At 37.8% G+C, this 20708-nt stretch overlaps 2 protein-coding genes across 2 annotated transcripts; both read right to left on the bottom strand.

Moving 5' to 3' along the window:
- Positions 1-1471: 1471 nt before the first annotated feature.
- LOC125258076 lies at positions 1472-7608 on the bottom strand. The gene is made up of 7 exons (XM_048174898.1): positions 7519-7608; positions 6346-6414; positions 5986-6179; positions 4521-4675; positions 3462-3883; positions 3108-3316; positions 1472-1839 (listed from the first exon to the last, which is right to left on the bottom strand). The coding sequence occupies exons 2-7, from the start codon at positions 6359-6361 to the stop codon at positions 1642-1644; spliced, it is 1194 nt and encodes a 397-aa protein (XP_048030855.1). The 5' UTR covers positions 6362-6414; positions 7519-7608; the 3' UTR covers positions 1472-1641.
- Positions 7609-14282: 6674 nt separating this feature from the next.
- On the bottom strand, positions 14283-16926 carry LOC125258070 (CAP-Gly domain-containing linker protein 1-like). Its single transcript, XM_048174892.1, has 6 exons — positions 16775-16926; positions 16484-16668; positions 15850-16004; positions 15215-15678; positions 14868-15076; positions 14283-14761 (listed from the first exon to the last, which is right to left on the bottom strand). Exons 1-6 carry the CDS (start codon positions 16788-16790, stop codon positions 14552-14554), a joined length of 1239 nt encoding a protein of 412 aa, XP_048030849.1. The 5' UTR covers positions 16791-16926; the 3' UTR covers positions 14283-14551.
- Positions 16927-20708: the final 3782 nt, after the last annotated feature.

Here is a 20708-nt window from a genome sequence, read left to right as displayed (position 1 = left end):
CTAAATTGCCTATTATTGCCTTTGACTCTTAGTATTATAGGTATATCGTTGTTATCATGTTGACATCTCATAAAATTGCCTATCATTGCTTTGCATTAAATGGCCTCTCGTTGCATTCACATTTGATGGCCATCATAACTTTTTTTTTTTTTTACATGGAATATTGTTGCCATAACATTAATTGTGGTCCCACTTTATATTAAGTGGCCTTAACTACTATATACTTACATCAAAAAATAAGTACAATGTACTTATTGGGTTCATATTGAATTGCAAAACACTTTTGCTGCTTTTGAGGTGGGATACGGGTGAGGTTAGGGACAGGTTTGGTGGTATGGGTAGGTTTAAGGGTAGGGGTAAGGTGTAAGGGATGGGTCAACAGTGTAATTATAAATATAATTACAGAAATTAATTACATATGTAATTACATGCAGGTGTTTTTAAAATATAAGTACAATGTAAAAACATGTATGTACACAATAAGTGCATTGTATCAAATTATTAATTTAAATGTAAGTACATAGTAGTTAAGGCCACTTAATATAAAGTGGGACCTTAATTGTTTATATTTGTTATCACATATCATGGCCACCATAACTCTCAGCTTCACAGGGCATGTCATTGCCATCACATCAAATGGCTTATTACCTCACATTAAATGGTTTTCATTTTTGCATCAAATGGCATATCGTGGTTCTACACAAAGACCTGTTTTAGCTCTTCATATAATTAAAACCTGTCATGACCACCAGGTAAGTCTGTTTTATGTAACTCCAAGGTCTTCTCAAATTGGCCTATATTGACTTTTCAAGGTACAGGACCTTTGTGGTCTTTCTGTGTAAATCAGATTAACATAGCCTCTCACCCCATATCTTTATCAGTCCATGTTTATTAATAATGTATGCCATTTATTTGTCATAATTTAATACTAGTATGTTACTAATGCAAACTACTGGTGGTGGTGTTTTCATACGATTTAATATCACTCGTTATGATTTCCCTACACTCACTCAGGGTCAAGCGAACCGCTAACTCTATGGACCATGGTCCACATATGCAGTCTTTTAGTATCGCAGACTAATGTGTCTTTCTGACCATTAGCATCAAATCACTATTCACATCACTGGTATTCTTTTGTGTTTAATCTATGATTACCAAGGCTATGTTTATAACAAGAACATAGAACTTCATCGTAAGGCAGGATCTGCAAACATCTGCTACCCTCCGGATTGTACAATGGACGGGGCCTACGCCAAAGAACTTTATCATTTATCTTTGATATTTACATTCAAACTGTTGAATAAATTGTATTCAAATGTTTCTTTGCTTCCCGAGTCTTTCTGGTAGAAATGGCTTGAATGAAGTTTGGTGCTTGATAAAATATTAAGAGGAAGATGATTATCATAAATGAGTGCTTGTGGTGTGTAGACTGAAACATTAGAAAAAGACTTGTGGAATGATTAAGCTACAATGAAATATTTAATGTCTTTAATGTCTTTTGAACTGTAATTGAACATGTGCAAGAACAGTTGTAAAGATTACAAAGCGTTACAGAAATGCCAATATAAGCTGTGTGCATTAATGTGTGTATGCCTTATAAAGAGTATTTAAAGTGTGAAAGAAGCATCAGATCTCTGTCTGTTATGCAGTGATGGCGGCTCTGGTCGAGCCATCAGGATTGATCTGATTCAGCTTTTTCATGATAGACGTGTACTGCTCAATCCTTTCAGCCTCTGAGAGTGAAGACGGGTTGATCTCCAGGAATTTATATGCGTCCTTAGACTGAACGCTGAAGATGCCCTGTGCTCTCTGACAGCATTCACCAAATCTCTTCCAGTACTGAAAGATTGAAGACATGCAGCGTTAATCACAACACATTCACTAAAAATTTCTTGGTGACTTTAAATGGTTAATTCAAACAAAAATGAATTTTCTGTCATTAATTACTCACCCTCATGTCGTTCCACACCCGTAAGACCTTTGTTCATCTTCAGAACACAAATTATGATATTTTTGATGAAATCAGAGAGCTCTTTGAACCACTTTCAAGGTCCAGAAAAGTACTAAATACATTGCTAAAACAGTCATGTGACTGCAGTGGTTCAACCTTAATTTTTTGAAGCAATGAGAATAATTTTTTTGTGCAAAAACAAAACAAAAATAACGATTTTATTTTAACAATTTATTCCAATTTCTTGTTTCTTAGGAGACTGACAAGAGATTGTTGAATAAAGTCATTATTTTTGTTTTTGGACAGAAAGTATTCTTGTCTCTTCATAACATTGTCTTTAGACCCTTTCTGGACCTTGAAATTTGGATTGACATTGCTGTGTTTAATGGGAGATCAGAAACCTCTCAGATTTCATCAAAAATATCCTAATTTATATTCTGAAGTCAATATAAGTGTCACGATCACGTCTGTTCCTGTCACTTCCCGGACTACATTAGCCATAATCCTCTCTGCCTATCACCTGCACTCACTCCACCAATCACTATCACTAATCACCACACCCAGCTGCAGCTCATTACCAGGACTATAAAGGACTTTCACACACACCACCTCACCGTGAAGTCTTGTTTAACACTGTTACAATTCCGAGTGTTATATCCTGTTTGCCTGTCTGTTACCAGTCCTGCCTGTTTCCTGTTTATTGACCCGTTACTGCCTGTCCTGACCTTTGCCTTGTATACCGACCTGTGAGTGTTATCTGCCTGCCTCTATCTACTGCCTGTACCCTGACTACGACTCTGCCTGTCCCTTGCTGTTCCTGTTTGCTCCTGATTGACCCTGCCTGTACGACCACTCTTACTTCTAATAAAACGCTGCAATTGGATCCCTGCCTGTGAGTCCCCTTCGTAACAATAAGTTCTTATGGGTGTGGAACGACATGAGAGTGAGTGATTAATGACAGAAATTTCATTTTTGGGTGAACTAACCCTTTATTCTACATCCCTTTATCCTACCCAATACCTAAACTCAGCTACCTTACTAAATATTAATAAGCAGTAATTAGGAGTTTGAAGCAACATTTAATAGTGAGAATTGGACCCTAATCTAAAGTGTGACCCAACTTTCACCAGAAGCATTTACTCAACATCTAACTAACCTGTTTTGCATCTTCAATGGAGTTCAGAAACTCCTCCTTCAGGTCTTCCAGCTCTTCAATCAGTACATCCCCAGCAAAGGTCTTGTCTTTCAGTGTGCCCAGCGTAACACCCACTTTCTCCCAGAACTTTTTAAGATCAACCAGAATTTGTCGGATTTGATCAAGACATCTCTGGACTTCCTTCAGGTGGACAGGACTGGGAATTACACCTGAACAAACAACATACAACAGATTCTGATTCATGAGAGATCATTGGGAGCCTTCAGGCTGTGATGAACATGTAAACAGCATGATGTGCACACTGATGCATTAACATTTGTAATAATCATTTTAAAAGCACAGAGAGACTCTCACCCTGTTGTATTTTGCAGTTGGCCAACTTCAGCTGAAGATCAGTCTGTTTGATTTTGATGTTCCACCTTTGGTTTCGCAGACTGTCCTTTTCATGGACAAGACGGTCCAGTTCGGCTTGTTTAGCACAAATAGCAGCATCATTATAGGGTCGACCAAAACCGAACAAGGCCCATAAAAAAAAATGACTGTATTTTTCATTTTTTTTGATCAGATCCTGCAGCTCTTGGGTGCTTTTTTCATTTTTTTTGTCAATTTCTGCCATATCGCTGTCATTTTTTTCCAGCTCCACTTTAAGCTTGACCAAAGAATCCTCCAGAGCCTTCATCTCGACAGTCTGTTTCATTAGTTTTTCTTCAGTCTGGTTCTGTTCTTGATACACATCACTGGTGCATGTTTTCACATTTTGGGATTGTTTATCATACCTGAAAAATAGGGTGCATGTACAGTGATATAGTCTGGATTTCACAAACACAACACAGACACTGAACAATTTTCTTTAAGAGGACCTATTCTGCCCTTTTACAAAGTCTTGATATTGTTTTGGGCTCTACTAGAACAGGTTTTCATGTTTGAATGCTCATTGTTTTTCTTCATTGTTGCAGCTCCTCTCTTCCCAGTCTGTCGGTGAGTTTGGAGTTAGTTCACCCCAAAATGAAAATTATGTGATTACTCACTCTCATGTCGTCCAAAGGTTTTCATTCATCTTTGAAACACAAATGAAGATCTTTTTGATAAAATCTGACAGCATTCTGTCCTTCCATTCACTGCCTTTGCAACTTGATCTTTGACGGCTCAATAATGTGCAACTGTTTTTCATAACCTGTGTTATTTTAATGTTTCTTTGTATGTTTATAATTGTGTAAATGTTGTTGCCTCTTGGCCAGGACTCCCTTGAAAAAGAGGTTTTTAATCTCAATGGGACTCTCCTGGTTAAATAAAGGTTAAATTAAAAAAAAAAAAAAAACGTGAGTAAAAGCCAAGAAAGTCATTTGTTTGCTGTGTACTAATAAGGAAAATGATTGTTTGTTTTGAAATGCTAAACTTCATAAATGTTTTCACCTCGTCACCATGTCATCCACGGCTCTGATGATGTCCTCGATCCATGTTCTGGCTTTCTCCAGGTAGAGCACAGCCAGTATGGGTTTGTTCTTCTCAACAGCTTTTATCAGTATTGGGAACAGCGAGGTGACCAGGTTGGAACTCGTACCGGCACACTACAAGAAAATGAGGATAATTAATCCACAAGGAAAAGTTTCATACAAGCAGCAACCTTCTATCCTCTCTCTTGAAACCAACACGGAAAAAGTTAAAAAAAACATTACAGCAGAAAAACAGCCTGATACATAAAGTGGTTTTGGTCTATATAGCTCATTTTTTTTATAACTCATCCGTTTAAATTATATTAAGTTCTGCATAATTAAGGGCGTGGCCACTTTGATTGCCACTGCTGTCACTGTATGTACATGTGCACACATGCAGATTATAAACAGAAGACATGCTGATTGATCATCTTGGCATTGGCTAAAAGTTTTGTCCGTCCGATTTACTACAATGATAATGGCTGGAGAATATGTCTTTCAAGACACCACAGAATCCGACAGCACTGCTTGGATATTATAACTAAAACTGCTGCACTATTTTGGAAAAGATACTTTGGACACAGGCTCATTTTTTGTGAGAGTCTAATGTATATGATTGTATATAGTTTTACAACATAAACTTCCTTCAGGTGGACAGGACTGGGAATCACACCTGAACAAACAACAGATTCTGGTTTATGAGAGTGGTGAACATGTAAACAGCATGATGTGCACACAGATGCATTTACTGTATGTTTGTAATAATATTTTTAAAAGCACAGAGAGACTCTTGTATTTTGGTATTGGCCATCTTCAGCTGAAGATCAAGTGCAATGGATTGGATTCATCTCGTGATCGCTATTTCATTACAAGGGTATGAATTCCTGTTTTGATTTTGTGTGTTATCATTTGCACACCCGACACAAATTACAATATTACTGTTGCTGGAGCATCTATATCTTAAAGCAGACACAGTAGACGCTTAGAACTTTCAAATGATGTATAATTTGTTATCTTTATTAATATTTTAGATAGTATCTTAGATTGATAGATTGCTCCTTTAGCTAACTTGATCATGTCGAGCTAGGAGGGTGTGGTTTCAGCAACCAGGCACCTCAGCTCCACCCACATCCCGCCCCTTTGCCCATTTACGGTTATCCGGGAGTGACGCACTGCCAAGATTGCGACGGCTGACTCCAGCCGCTTTGGACTTCAAAAATGCTCTTCAGAAACCAACAGATGACATCACAGACACTATGTCCATGTATTATACTGTCTATGGTTTCATAAAACAACTATAAAAAAGCATTGGTTGGCCCAGTGCACTAGAATCTATAACGGCTTATTTGCACATGCAGAAGCCTGAGGAAAAAGTCTGAATTTTGAGAAAAATTATGAATTAGTGTGATGAAATGAAGTTAATTCACAAGATGAATTAGTCTCACCTTCAGCAGAACAGCCTCAGAGGATCCGAACAGCATTTGTGTTTCAATAGCTTGGTCTCTGATCATACGCTCCAGCTTTGGGAAGCCTCCCAGACACAAGAATGACAGATGATAGAGGAGAGCCGTTCGCTCCGCAGACGGGAGAAGCTCCTGGATGAACTCTGGACTCAATGTGGAGTCACTGATGACAACCTCTGAGACACAAAACCGAACATTAGTGATGTTCAACAACCTCTGGGGCTCAATCATGGGTGAAATGTGTCATAACGTCTATTTATATATGTGCCAGACTTGGTTGTATTCAACACAGAACTGCTATTTCAGGGTAAATGAATGAGTTTGAAATGGAAAGTGTCTCACCTTTGCTATCGGCCATGTTTTTATTTTTTAATTGAGCGTAGACTGGTAATGCATCCAACTGTGCAGTCTCTAAAAATATGACAGAAGATATGATTTAAATAGAATCAACAGATTGCATATAATTCCCCTTGTGAAAAAGGAGTGTGCTTAATTGTACTGAAAGTGTACTTTTTGTGTACTTTTTAAAAAGTGCACTTGCAGATAATATAATATACTTAAAATTAAAGGCAACTTAAGTTTACTTAAAGGTGCCCTAGAATCTCCATTTCACAAGATGTAATATCAGTCTCTGGTGTCCTTAGAATGTGTCTGTGAAGTTTCAGCTCAAAATACCCTATAGATTTTTTTAACTATACCATGTTCTAACTGCCTATAGGTGGGATTAAAAATACTCTGATTTGACACGAAAATGCGTATCAATAGTACGAGTGTGTAATCTCGTAGAAAATATATGGCAAAATGAGTTTTGGCGTGCTTATGGTACGCAGTTTTTTGCGTGCATATGATACGCAATTATGGCGTATTATACGTACGAAACCCACACCCCCCCACCCCACCCCCATCCCCATCCCCATCCCCATCCCATCCCCATCCCCATCCCCATCCCCACCGTTGCCGTTGCCGAAGCCGTTGTTTTGTTTTATTCAGAACAACTTTTGAAAAATCCCTCATATATATATATATATATATATATATATATAAATATATATTTGTGATAAGGACAACTTTTTAAAAAAAAAATTCTGTATTGATAAAGCTGATCTTCTGCTGTAGAATCACAGTGCTGCTGTAATCAATAATGTCAATCTAACTCAGAGATTGAGCTCTAAATGAGTTCAGTGATTTAGATCAAATAATGGTTATGTGAAAACATGAAAACTGGACTCGAGTTCAAGTATCCCAACTCTAATTATATCAGATAATGATATACAGAGATGTGATTTGTAAAATATACAGGCGCCCATAATGAATGAAACGTCACTTTACAATTTACTGTTTAATTTCCAAAAAAAATATCAATAATAGTTATATATTCAATCATGCAAACATATTTTACAATGTCAGGTGTAGAATGCAGAACAAGCTAGAGCAGGAGTCAGATGCAGAAAAGTAGAAAAGAAAAAACATGCATATTGTGAGTAAATTGTAAAAAACAAAAAATGGTACACTTACAGTGTATTCGGTGTTGTCCTGAAAGCAGTCTTCAACTGAGTGTCACACTTCCAGACAGCAGTACTTATATCAGATCCATGGGTGGAGTATAAGCTCCGCCTCTCTCCACCTACTGTGGGCGTGATGGGTGGAGCCACACCCTAACCCCACCCATAACCCTCTCTCTCATTTTGCTCTGCAGCGAGCACTACTCGGCTCAAATTATAAATCACGAGATTACAAAGAAGGAATTATCCTTTTTTATTTATTTATTTTTTTTACAATAGGACAGTGAATAATTAGCCTACATATATAACTAGACTATACAAATCTGCATAAAGCTATGACCACCCCAGAGAACAATAAAGTACAAGAATACTTAAATACAAACAAGTACATTTGTAGTACATTCTTATTTTTGTACTATATAAAATTGTAAAAGTTATACACTATGAATACACTGATTAAAAGTATATTTCTACTTCAGTAGTATTTCAGTGAAAATGTATACTAAATACCACTAATACTTAAATAGATTTTTAGTACTAACTGTACTGAAATAAAGTGTATTTCAGAGCACGTTTCTCACCTGGGAAACTGTATCTTTTTGTGGTAGTGCACTAAAAATCAATTTAAGCATTAGTGGTATTTAAACATGTTCATTTTAGAGCTCGTTAAAAACATGCTGATTGCAAAGCTGAGACACTTTCCATTACAAACTCACTAATTTACCCTGAAATAACAGCTCAACATGTGTTTAATGACAGTATCAACTAGTCTAGATGGATTCAGCAGTGAACACTCAGTAAAAACAGACTGGGTTCTCAAGTCATCTTGTCCTGTGTTGTGCCTGACAAGCTTCACACCAGGGTAGACTCTAGCTGGTGTGGCGCAGTATAGGGTATTTCGTTCCCCTAAGTGTCGTTCCGATGCAGCAGAAAAATTTCAAGTTTGTTTGACAATTAAAACCTTTGAACTCAAAGGCCTCGAAAACATACAACATCCTTAAGTCATTTGTGTTCTGAAGATGAACGAAAGTCTTACAGGTTTGGGACGACATGAGGGTGAGTAAATGATAACAGAATTTTCATTTTTGTGTGAATTAACTCTTTAACTCTGCTCAAGGCCAAATGTTTGCTTTCATAACAAGACTGTACACAAAATACATGATGATTTAGTGAATGAATCCAAAATATCTGTATATCATCTGTAGGTCACATGCTAATTCATCTGATCTTAACGGTTGTCTGAATCATTGTCATATATTGTCTGAGCACAAAATAATGAATACAATGATGTACACTTGTTAAAATGTTTCATTCCTGTTGGGAGTTTTTGTTTTACTCTTTTAAGGATGACGATAAGACAATGAATAATATTTATTGAATTAGCATAGGCCTATATCGATGAAAACATAAAGTTATTATGATGATTATGTTATTAACCCCCCCCCCCCCCCCCACACACACACACACACACACACACACACACACACACACACACACACACACCCATAAAGTATGATGTATGAAGGATAAAGTTCAAGTATGTGACAATACTGTTAGTAAACCAGTGAATGTTTTCAGACAGCAGTATTCTCACATGGCCCCTAGGTGTCAGTGTTTCCTAATTCATTTCAACAATCCCTTACAGGTTGTGAAAGTTAAACTAAAATGAATATGTGTGTAGTTAGTGAAATGTGTCACTTTTCTAGATTTTTTTGTAATACAAAATATTAAAGTGTTGTTGACCCTGCATACCATCACTATGGTAAATGTGTGAGTGTGTTTAGAGAGTAATCCATCAGACCCTCACAAACAGAACTTGTTTCGTAAGGATTCAGGCTGTCGTCATGGTGAATTTAAAGAATGAAATCCCTCTATAAGATGGCTTTACCGTTCCATCGATAGAGCAGTCCTCTTTAACATACACTGTCAAATCTAGACAAACAGTTATATAGAAAAAGAAAGTCTTACAGATTTGTCTACTTTAGAAGAAGCTAATTATCTAAAAATATAAAGTGTGAAAAGCCCAACTAAAGCAAACACTGACCACTATGATGGTGGCATCTTTTTTTGACCATTAACACAATATTGTTACAAGTTGCTGTGTAGGAATACACACGACGAGGAATAAAGATCAAAGAGTCTTACTAAGCAATCCAATGGAAGATACAGGAACAGAGGTTTACACACACAACATTAACACATAAGATAACGGACAACAATTTTGAGGAAGGTGACTGTTTATAAAGGGAGTACTGATGAGGGATAATGACGGTGAGTGTCTTCAGGTGTGGGTGATGATGACGATGTGCAGGTGCAGAACAGAAGGGATGCTGGGAAACGTAGTGCTAGAGCTGGTGACTGTGACAGTACCTCCCCCTCCGGCAAGGCGCGTCCTCGTGCCGTAGTGGAATATCCAAAGGGGAGGGCCGGAGGGGTTCAGGAGGAGGACGGTGAAGCTGGAGGATGAGCCGGATGGAGGCCCAGTCCCCAACCAGGATGGTGATGGTTTCAGCGCTAACTTGGAGACAAAGATGGAAGAGGAAACCACGGTGCAGATGGAAGGCAGATGGAGCGGTTCGATGCCGACGACCCAGGCGACCACGACGGAGCCACAGCGACGACCATCTGAGGTGGATGCAGGGATCCTGAGGACTGAGGTATAGCTGGAGCGACCGAGGGCGGTGGCGAAGCCTGAGGGAGGGTGGAGCTAGCTTGAGCAGTAGGGGTGGAGGGCCGGAGAACAATGGACGGCCTGCAAGTTCGTTGCGTAGGCAATGTGACGTCCGACCCTGGTGAAGCCAACCGTCTGAGGCAGCTCCGCGAAGCCGATGGCTCGAAGGTCCCAGCAGACGACGATGAGGGAGGGAGGAGCATAGGTGAAGGAGTCAGGGTGACGGGTCGAGGAGGAGAGACGAGGACAGATGCTGGAGGCTGAGCCATGGGATCCTTACGCCCCAGAGGAGATGGCTCACAGTATTCCCGCGATGTAACCACATCACTGAGAGGAGGTGATGGTGGTGTAGATGGACTGATGGGGGACAGCTCTGACAGGACAGCAGACATGGTTGAGGTCACGGAAGAAGGCTGAGATGGAGATTCGATCAACATTTCCAGGAGAGGATGTGGGAGAGGGAGGCTGGGAGGGATTAGTGAGTCCAATATAGAGTGGTTAAATAGCTAAGGGGCTTATGACCTGCTCATCGTCTGATGAGAGATGGAGCCAGAGCTGTCCCCCATCAGTCCCGCTACACCACCATCACCTCCTCTCAGTGATGTGGTTACATTGCGGGAATATTGTGAGCCATCTCCTCTGGGGCATAAGGATCCCGTGGCTCAGCCTCCAGCATCTGTCCTCGTCTCTCCTCCTCGACCCGTCACCCTGACTCCTTCACCTACGCTGCTCCCTCCCTCCCGTCACCTACTCCCTCGAAGCTGGATGGGACCACCGACTCAAACCTCTCCTCTGATGGAAACTCCTCAGGCTCCGGGGTGATGTCAAACTCGGTCGCTCCTCCTGGTGCGGGCTCTGACATCACGGCGGGGTCGTCGTCTCCATCTGCGGTGGGTCTCTGGTTGGGAACTGGGTTCGGTGGGGTTCCGGATTCCGGCGGGGCCGTTTGTACTCCAAACACTTAAGCAGTGTCTCCTTCCAGTTCAAACTGGTGGTATCTGGGAGATTGCAGGGTCCGTGGTAGTTCGCCCCGATCCGGAAAAGTTTTTTCAAGTCTTCATCCTCCAGCTGGCATTTGATGGCAAGGTGAACAAACTGTGATGTGAAAAACAAAAAATTGTGGCTCTCCTGAGCCACATCGATGGATGTGGCCCATTCATCCATAAGGGCGGTCCGTTTTTCTGTTAAAAGTTGCTGTGTAGGAATACACACAACGAGGAATAAAGATCAAAGAGTCAAATTTTACTAGGCACTCCAATGGAAGATACAGGAACAGAGGTTTACACACATAACATTAACACGTAAGATAACGGACAACAATGGTGCACTCTTAGACCTTGCTGTAGAAAAATGGCCAAATTCTGACAGTAACAAACCATTTTCCATTAAAACAGTAATATACTGTAGAAAACACTGCATTCTGGGTAATTTTCGAGAAAATAGCCTACAGAAATATACTGTGAGTTAATAGTGCTCAAAGTCGACACTCAGAGGCTGTGTTCTCAATCACACCCTATACCCTCATTCACTATTCCCTACATTAGTTCACTAATATAGCCCACTTGACAGAGTTAATTAAAAAGAGACGAGCAGAAACACAAGAACTACAACTGACTTCAGCCACACTGAGTGTCAAACCAGTTCACAAACCAGTTTGACATTATTTCTTTCATACATGTAAGTTCTTGTTGAGAATTAACAGATATGGATGTTGATGTTTTATTGAAAATAAAAATGTATTGAAGTTTGCAGTCACCATCGTAGTGACCAGTGTCTGCTTTAGTTGGGCTCTTGACTCTTTTTACATTAACTTTCTATGGATGCTGTAACTGAGTGTTTCTTGATATGGCAAGAAAAAGCCAAACATAAAGTTGATCAGGTTTTTTGACTGTTGTGATGATGCTGTAATCATCTTGGACTTGTTTAATTCACTGATCTTTTTCAGTGTTTAGTCTTTTAATGGGTATTTTATCTTTACTGATTATGCTATATCTGTGATTCAACAGCATAAGAACCAGCAACCTTTCAGTAATCATTTATTTAGGAGAATATATAAGTCTTATAGTGCATAAAATATTTTGAGCTTCTGCATAAATTGGACAGCAGAGACATCAACAATCAGAATATGAATCTCAACAATTGTGACATCCAAAAGTTTAATGTTGCAATGCATGCTGGATGCCAGCATTGTACAAAACTCCCAGCATGCACTGCAGCATGAATAAATTATGCAGCTTTATTGCCACCATTGTTGAGGTTGATGTGATGATTTTTGATATCTGTGTGTGTCTAAATAATGTTGCAGCTTTTTTGTGCATGGTGTTTAGAAATAAATTATTTTTAGCTGATTGTTGTTGGAACTCTTGCTGTAGTTTCACAGTGGTGATAATGTAAAATATTAGTCTGTTAATAAGGTAACAATAGATAAAACACAGTATGAATTCAGTGAAACAAGAGACTATGTGATGGTTGGGTCTTTACCAACACATAACTATCAGCACTCAAGGATCTTTTTTCTCCACATTTGAGAAAGAAAAAAGAAAAAAACTGGTGTATAAAAAGTCATGGGTCAAGAGTTCAACTAAAGCAAACGCTGATCTCTTCAATGGTGACATAAAACCAAACATTTTCAACAAAACATCAACATCTAAACTTATTAATTCTCAATAAGATCTTCTGTAGAAATAAAGTTAATCTGGTCAGTAATAAGTGTAACAGTGTGTAATGGCTGAAAGTCAGTTGTAGTTTCTGCTCGTATTTATTCCGTTCTTGTTCCTCTTTTCAGTGATTATTTATCATTAATGATCAATTATCACTTAAATATTAACAATTATCTCACTGCAATTATCCAACAGCATCAATGTTTCTTTTACTCTGTAGTGTGGACACTAGAGGATGTTCCTGTGGGGTTGAAAGGGTTAAAGGTGTAAGATAAAAAGACACACACACAAAATGTATTTTAACAGTAACAAACTGTAAGTTAAAAAAACAGTTATATACTGGCAACACTGTTGCCAGTAGTTTACTGTAAAATTGAGTTTTGTGTGTCACCATTGTGCTGAAGAGTCGAGCCTGTGCTTAAGTTCAGGAGAAGATCGAAAGACACTGATGATATGCTGCATGTTGTTTTATTTAACAGATGGTGACTGTGTAGTTGCTGATGCAATGAAAAACTTTTTATTTGAAATGTTTTTTTTTTTTTTTTAATTCTAAAGAAATACGTTCGTAGTAATAATGTGCGTATGTTATTAGCATATAAATAAAGTTAGCTAGTAAATTTAAATGGCAGTCTGAGGCAGTTGGTTTCTGCAAATGAAATGAGGTAACACAAGTTTTATTTAGTGAATGGTATCTTTACAGTAACAACCTGTAGATTACAGTAAATAACAGTGTTGCCAGTATTCTACTGTAAAAAAAAAAAAAAAAAAAAAAAGCCCGGCAAGGTCTAACAGTGTGAGAAAGGTGACTGTTTATAAAGGGAGTGCTGATGAGGGATAATGACGGTGAGTGTCTTCAGGTGCGGGTGATGATGATGAAGTGCAGGTGCAGAACAGAAGGGTTGCTGGGAAATGTAGTGCTGGAGCTGGTGAATGTGACAAATATTTATTTTTTTATTATTATTTAACAGTATTTTATTGTAACATTTACACATAACAGGATATATACAGTAAACTGAATTACAATGTTAAATTGTAATTTTGTCCTGTGAAATTATAGGAAATTCCTGGCAACTGAGTTGCATTAAATATACAGTAAATTATAATAAATTACAGCATTTTACTGTAATAATGCCACTATAATCACAGAAGCACTGCTGTATCAATACAGTACTTTATTGTATTAAAAAAAAAAAAAAATGTGAAATTACAATAATTTATTTTAACAGTGCAGTGTTAAAATCATCTGCATAAGGGAGCTTATTCATTATCAGAAGAAAACAAGGATATATTTTGTAACCTGTATTAATGTGACAATTTTTGTGTAACCAGTGACATCAAAAGTAGTTTGAGATGAGAAAATATTTGCTGCAGAATCTTAAAACTATGGCTTCAAACATAAAAAAAAAATCAGACAAGATTGTTTAAAACAGAGACAAAAGTCAATAATGATGTTATCAAACTTTATTCGGAAAACTATTTCATTTTCATCCATACATATCTACTCAACAAGAGTATTTTTACTAAAGCTCATAAAAAGATTATACATAAGGAGAAGAGTATATGTGAACAATGTTTTAGATGTTAAGTAGAAGAAAATACAGAACTCTGCAGTTTACAAGTACAGTATGTAAATGGTTAAACATCATCAGCAGGTTACCAGCATCATGAGACAGAAATCAAATAGGACGATGTACTTGTGTGTGTCAGCGCTCTGATCATTGACAAATGGCAGGTTTAACAGAGGATGGCACACTTTTTGGTGGGTCGATATTCTCCAGTCGTTCCTTTACACTTTTGTACTCTTCTTCCCACTCCTCCTTGTTGAGAGAGGAAGGACTGACCTCCAGAAACTTGTAGGAATCTTTGGTTTGGAGCTTAAAGATGACAGATGCTTTTTGACAGCCTGCACCAAAAATGCTCCAAGCCTGTGGAAATAAAACATTTACACATTAAATATTTAGATGAAACCTTAGTATATATTAGAATATCTTACTGGACATGTTTTTGTAATCATGTAAACATGAATTTTACCTGTTTGGCTACTTCGATTGATGCTAGAAATTCATCTTTTAGTTCGGTAAGGTCTTCAACAAGATCTTCTCCAACAAAGGTCTTTTTTTCCAGGGAGTCCAGCATTACAGCAACACTCTCCCAGAAGTGTTTGAGCTGAATCAGAATTGCCTGAATTTTTGACAAGCTACTCTGAACTTCATTTAGGTAGATGGGGTCGGGTATGGAATCTGCAGAGGGGAAATAAATGTTTCAACAAGCCACACGTTTGCTCCCTTCTTAAACTAGACTTGAATCTTGGCACAGTCTTACTGTAAGCATGACTTTTCATATAGGTATACTTTAAACATAAAAGAAAACAGACTCACTCAGGTCAAAACTAGCTTTGGCAGCCTTCATCTGCCCATCAATGAGCTGGAGTTGCGTCTGCCACTCCTTTTGTTTCAGAGCAGTTTTATCAGCAATATAGACATTCAATTCAGCTTCAAGAGCCTTCATTCGTGCAATATTTTCAGGATCATGTACAGCATCATAAATGCTTTTAACAATTAGCCCGATGAATGGAACGAGTGCAGCGAAGATGCCGAGGCCTTTACTTGTTTTGGTTATGGATCTGGCAAATTCTTGAATCTCTTGGGTTTTGCTGTTTATCTTTTGCTCAGTTTCAGCAAGCTCTTCTATTGTTTTTTGGTGCAGAGATTTCAGAGTATTCAGTGCACTTTCAGCCTGCTTCAACTCCTGGTCTTGTTCTTTAATCTTTTTATCTGTATCACATTTTTCCTTGTAAACATCACTGGTGGACGATTTTACATCATTGTTGTGTAAATCATACCTATACAATGTTGAAGAAATGTTGCACTGAAATTAACATTTTATAACATTGGGCTTGTATAACTAAAGTTTAGCTGAAAACATGTTCATACTTTTGCCTGATTATAGAAGAAGAAGAATTCAATTGCTCAAGGAATTCTGAAAAATGTTTTCATGACGAAAATGTTCTTACTTCTCCACTATCTTATCCACATCAGCGATAATGTCTTTGATCCAGACTCGTGCTTTCTCTAGGAATTTAATTGCCAAAACCGCCTTATTTTTCTCCACAGCTTTCACCAACATGGGAAACAGCGACTCAACCAGGTTTTGACTGGTCAAAATACACTGAGAGAAGGAAGAGACACAAGATAAAGTATCTCAGACTTTAAAAAACGACAATGATGGTGACGAAACATTCAAAAACATTCAGAACTATTATTGTCTGTTTTTGTCCTGTAAATCTTGCTGTTCATAATGCTGCCGTATTAACTCTTGTTATTATAATTTAACTTAAAATGTAAAGAAAAATTTAAGAAATGCATTTAAAATTTATAAGCATATCAAACCAAGATGATGTGTACAATCTCTTAAATATTTTATGTAAAATATCAGTAAAAAAAAAAAAAAATTATATTGTGACAAATTATGTATTTATTTCAGTAAAGGGAGAGCCTGTCATAAATAATTTAGCTAAATTTAATCTCTAGCTAAAAGACAGACTATAAACCTTTATTGTTTGGTGAATTGACACAAATTTAACCTTTTTTTCTTCTTCTAGGTGACAGAGATGAAAATACTGAAATCAAGAGAAATCTGAAACATACTTTCAACATAGTTGCATCAGAGGAGCCAAACAGAAGCTGGGTTTCCACAGCCCGACTCCGGATGATTCTCTCCAGGTTGGGGAAGTTGGCCAGGCACAGGTAAGAGAGATGATAGAGAAGGGCTGTCTTCTCGGAAGCAGGGAGAAGCTCTTTTACAAACTCTGGGCTCCACTGGGTCACAGCCACTGGTGAAAAAAAAAAAAAAAAAAAAAAATCTATATTTTCAAAGACTAAAAAATGATGGCTGGTATTGTTTTCAAATCTGTTTTGATGAAATAAGCTGATACTTGCTTTTGCTATCAGCCATCCTTAGTCGGTTTAGCTATGCAATGGGAAGAACAGTTTTATTGAAAATACAGTATGTAACTAGAAGGATATCTGAAAATTATTATAAAAATATTAAATGAAACTCTTACCTTTGTTTGAACAAGTGATGGCGAGAACGAGGTATCTGGTGCTTTTATACTATATGTCCACCATGTCTCCTCCCTCAGAGAGAATGAAAAAATATGTTACGTTCTCTTGTTCCCTCTTGCAACATTCCTGTTCTGTCCTACTCCCGCCTGCAAAAATGTATGAATAGATTTTTCTGTACGTCCACGAAATTTCATATTACATGTCGTCTACCCAGCCAGCACAGATATGTGGGGCCCAGATGGGTGTCACCTGGGCAGCCTAACTGGAGCCCAGCCGATTTTGTCCACGGTTTCCATGTAGGCCCCACATGGGTTAGCCCAGATGAACTGAACACTGCTCAGTGTGCACACTACAGGCTGTTAAATGTAACACAGCAACATGCTGGAGTTAATGAGATAATTAGGTGATAACAAGCAGAATCACAGAAGGACAGAGAAACAACAAGAACTACAACTTCAGCCACAGCCTTCAATGAAATCAACTGAAGATAAAAGACATTAAATCTCTGAAGATCTGATTAAACATCTCCACAAACAGCATTTCCAGCTTCACTTATTACTAACCAGACTGACTTTATTTCTGACATACATCCAGAGGTGGGTAGTCCAGGGGTCAGAAAGTAAAAGTCCTGCCATATATATATTTTTCCACCCACTGAAGCATTAATGAGATAAATAAGTGATTAATTGAGTGATGATTGACACCTGATGATAACAAGCAGAATCGCCAAAGGAGAAAATCACAATTTTTAAGTTACCATCATCGAGGTCAGGGTTTGTTTTAGTTGAGCTCTTGTATTCTTGTAATATTTTTATTTTCATTATTTTATTTGATCTGAATCATTTAGAGCCCAATCTCTGAGTTAGATTTACATTATTGATCACAGCAGCAATGGGATTCTACAGCAGAAGATCAACTTTATCAATACAAATTTTTTTTGTTTGTTTGTTTTAAAGTTCTGATTTAAAAAAAAAAATAATTTAAACACACAGACATCAAGAATCAATCTGTGAATGTCAACAATGGTGAGAATAATAAAGCATGTTGCAATGCATTCTGGGTGCATTCAAAATTCATCAATGGCTCCCATCGTGCATTGCTGCATGAATAAATTATGAGCTGAACTGTCTTAGTAATTTCCTTTATTCTCATAATTTTATTTTTTACTGTTTTTATGTGCCTTTTTAGTAGTTTGTTTTCTAATGATCCAAAGATGGCCAATAATGGTCAATCATCACTCATTTAACAACCTAATTATCTCAATAACTTTAACACCACTTCAGTGTTCATTTAATACTCTTATTTTAACACTTTAACACTCGTGAGTATGGTTAATTTAACACTGGAGTTTTTGCTGTGTTTCTCCTGGCTGAAAAACTGCTAGCAAATCCAGGTGACTGGAACAAAATACTGAGGAGGACTTTTACTTTCTGAACCTGGACTTTACACCTCTGATATTAGCACCTTTGGGAGTAAAAAAGGTACAAAAATGTCCTTTTAAAGGTACTGCCCCAGCGACAAGCAGAAATTATTTATTTTTCTAAAAACCTTTGTTTGTGTTCATCTGAAGAAGGAAAGTCGTACACATCTAGGATGGCGTGAGGGTAAAAGGTAAAAGATGAGTAAATGGAGAGGTCATGTCTGGGTGTGCTGCATTTTCTTTTAATATACACAGAATTCAAAGAACGAAAAAGAAGAAGAGGAACAACATGAGTAAGAAGCAAGAGAAACACATGAGAAGTGTTGCAATGCTCTGGGAGTGATTTCAGCAGCAGATTTTTGTTCCCATAAAGTTCTGCTAAAAGGTAGGAAAACTTTCTCTAAAAACATTGTAAAAATGTTTAGTGATAACTTTGATAGAACATTATCCCCTAACATTCTTATGAAGTGTTTAGCGGGAAGCTTGCCATTGGCCGCTGGATGTGGACTCAAATGTTGCTTAGACTTCAAATGTTGATTAAAAGTGAAAACCCAACCTTTGACGTCAAGCTCCAACATTATTAAGCAACTCAAAAAACGGCTTAACTTAAACCAGATCGACTTTATTTCTGTAGTGTATAAAAGTTCTTGTTGAGAATGAAAAGCGGTTTAGATGTTGATGTTTTATTGAAAAGAATAGTTAGGTTTGTTGTCACCATTATGGAAATCAGTGTTTGCTTTAGTTGGGCAGTTTGACCTGACATTGAAATGTTAGTTTTTGTTTGGCTTTTATAATTGTGTTTCTTATGTAAAGAACAGCAAAAGTAATTGTGATCAGATAAATTTGACTACTTGTTGATGATAAATATACGATCATCATAGTGATCTGATCAGCTGGTCTCATCCAGAGTCTAATTTATGTTATTAATTTCTTATTTTTGATTGTGCTGATATTTTTTTCAGCATGACAGTGTTCTAATCAAATAATCTGTATATTTAAAAAAAAGAAAAGAAAAAAAGAATCTCAACAATGGTGACATGCTTCATGCCGCAATGCATTCTGGGAGCCATGGGTGAGTTTTGTATGGTGCACCCAGAATGCATTGCAGCATGAAGCATGTCACCATTGTTGAGAATCATACGCTGATTCTTGCTGTTTGAGTGTGTCTCAATGATGAAGGGATTTACAATTTTTGCGTGCATGTTTTTTGTTTTAAATAATTGATATTATCTGATTGAACAACACTGCTAGATCTAACACTGTAGAATCACAGAGCTGTTATAACAAATAATGTGAAATTAACACCATAGATTAAATTGGGTAAAGTCAAACCACTATGTAATGATAAAAACGTTATCATCAACAAATAGCTAACATTATCTGAGCACCTTTTCTTTTGCTGTACTACCATAATAAGCAGTTACCAGAGGTGTAAAGTACTTGAGTAAATGTAATTAGTTACTGTCCTTAAGTGTCTTTTTGGCTACTTTGTAGTTGTACTGAGTATTAAAGATATTGGCAACTTTTACTCTCTACCTGACTACATCTTTGAACAAGTAAATGTACTTTTTACTCCACTACATTTGTGAGGAGTAATGCAATTACAAATGACATTTTTCATGGCAGCTAACTTTTTCTGCAGCAGTTTGTTTCTGATATAAAGAAGTGCAAAATGCACAAGATATAGTACCTTCAATGCCCTTAGATTAATGGCAAAGTAGGCTTTACTCACCCAAAACTTGTCATCAAGGCTACTTTACTTGAATGTGAGTGCATTAGCAGGTAGTTTCTGATCGCAGGTCGATTGCTCCTGCCTGCCTCTCTGCCTCGCTGCTCAGTGTTTTGTATCTCCGTATAGCTTTGTTTTCTCTTACTTTTATTGAATCTCGTACTTTTTGTTGCTTATATTATCATTACTTTATATATATACTATTGCCCACCACATTAATCTGACGTCGCCAGCTTGTAATCTTTGAATCGAAATCGCTGATACAACGCGTTTGCATCCCGCTAGCTTGTTTAACTTGTCATCAGTCTCGCACGCTCCTCTTCCAACGCGTTCATCAAACAGCTGTGGCAACTCGGATCAGTCTACAAACACGGTGAGTTATGTCATCCTTTCCCAGTGTTATATCGTGTTCCATCTGTCACATCTTTAGCATAGCCCTCTCTGTCAGCGACGAGGGATTTACATGTCATAAATGTAGGGAAATAGTCAGGCTGACAGAGAGAATCTCAGAATTAGAGACACGCATCCAAACTTTAATCGAGGATAGTAAGAATGCAGGGGCTTCAGATACTGTTTTGGATGCGACTAGCTTAGTGAACTCTGTACATTGTTCGGTTCCGGCTGTAGAGCCCGCGCAGCAGGGCACTTGGGTAACGGTG

Source organism: Megalobrama amblycephala, linkage group LG22 (assembly GCF_018812025.1).
Source record: "Megalobrama amblycephala isolate DHTTF-2021 linkage group LG22, ASM1881202v1, whole genome shotgun sequence".
NCBI classification, from domain to species: Eukaryota; Metazoa; Chordata; class Actinopteri; order Cypriniformes; family Xenocyprididae; genus Megalobrama; species Megalobrama amblycephala.
This window is presented reverse-complemented; position numbering and strand designations above follow the sequence as displayed.

Coding starts and splice junctions, on each gene's coding strand:
- LOC125258076 (XM_048174898.1), bottom strand. Junction 3,884..4,520: donor GTGGATGACATGGTGACGAG/GTGAAAACATTT, acceptor CCTATTTTTCAG/GTATGATAAACAATCCCAAA. Junction 3,317..3,461: donor CAACTGCAAAATACAACAGG/GTGAGAGTCTCT, acceptor TTGTTTGTTCAG/GTGTAATTCCCAGTCCTGTC.
- LOC125258070 (XM_048174892.1), bottom strand. Junction 16,005..16,483: donor CTGATGCAACTATGTTGAAA/GTATGTTTCAGA, acceptor TCCTTCTCTCAG/TGTATTTTGACCAGTCAAAA. Junction 15,679..15,849: donor GTGGATAAGATAGTGGAGAA/GTAAGAACATTT, acceptor AACATTGTATAG/GTATGATTTACACAACAATG.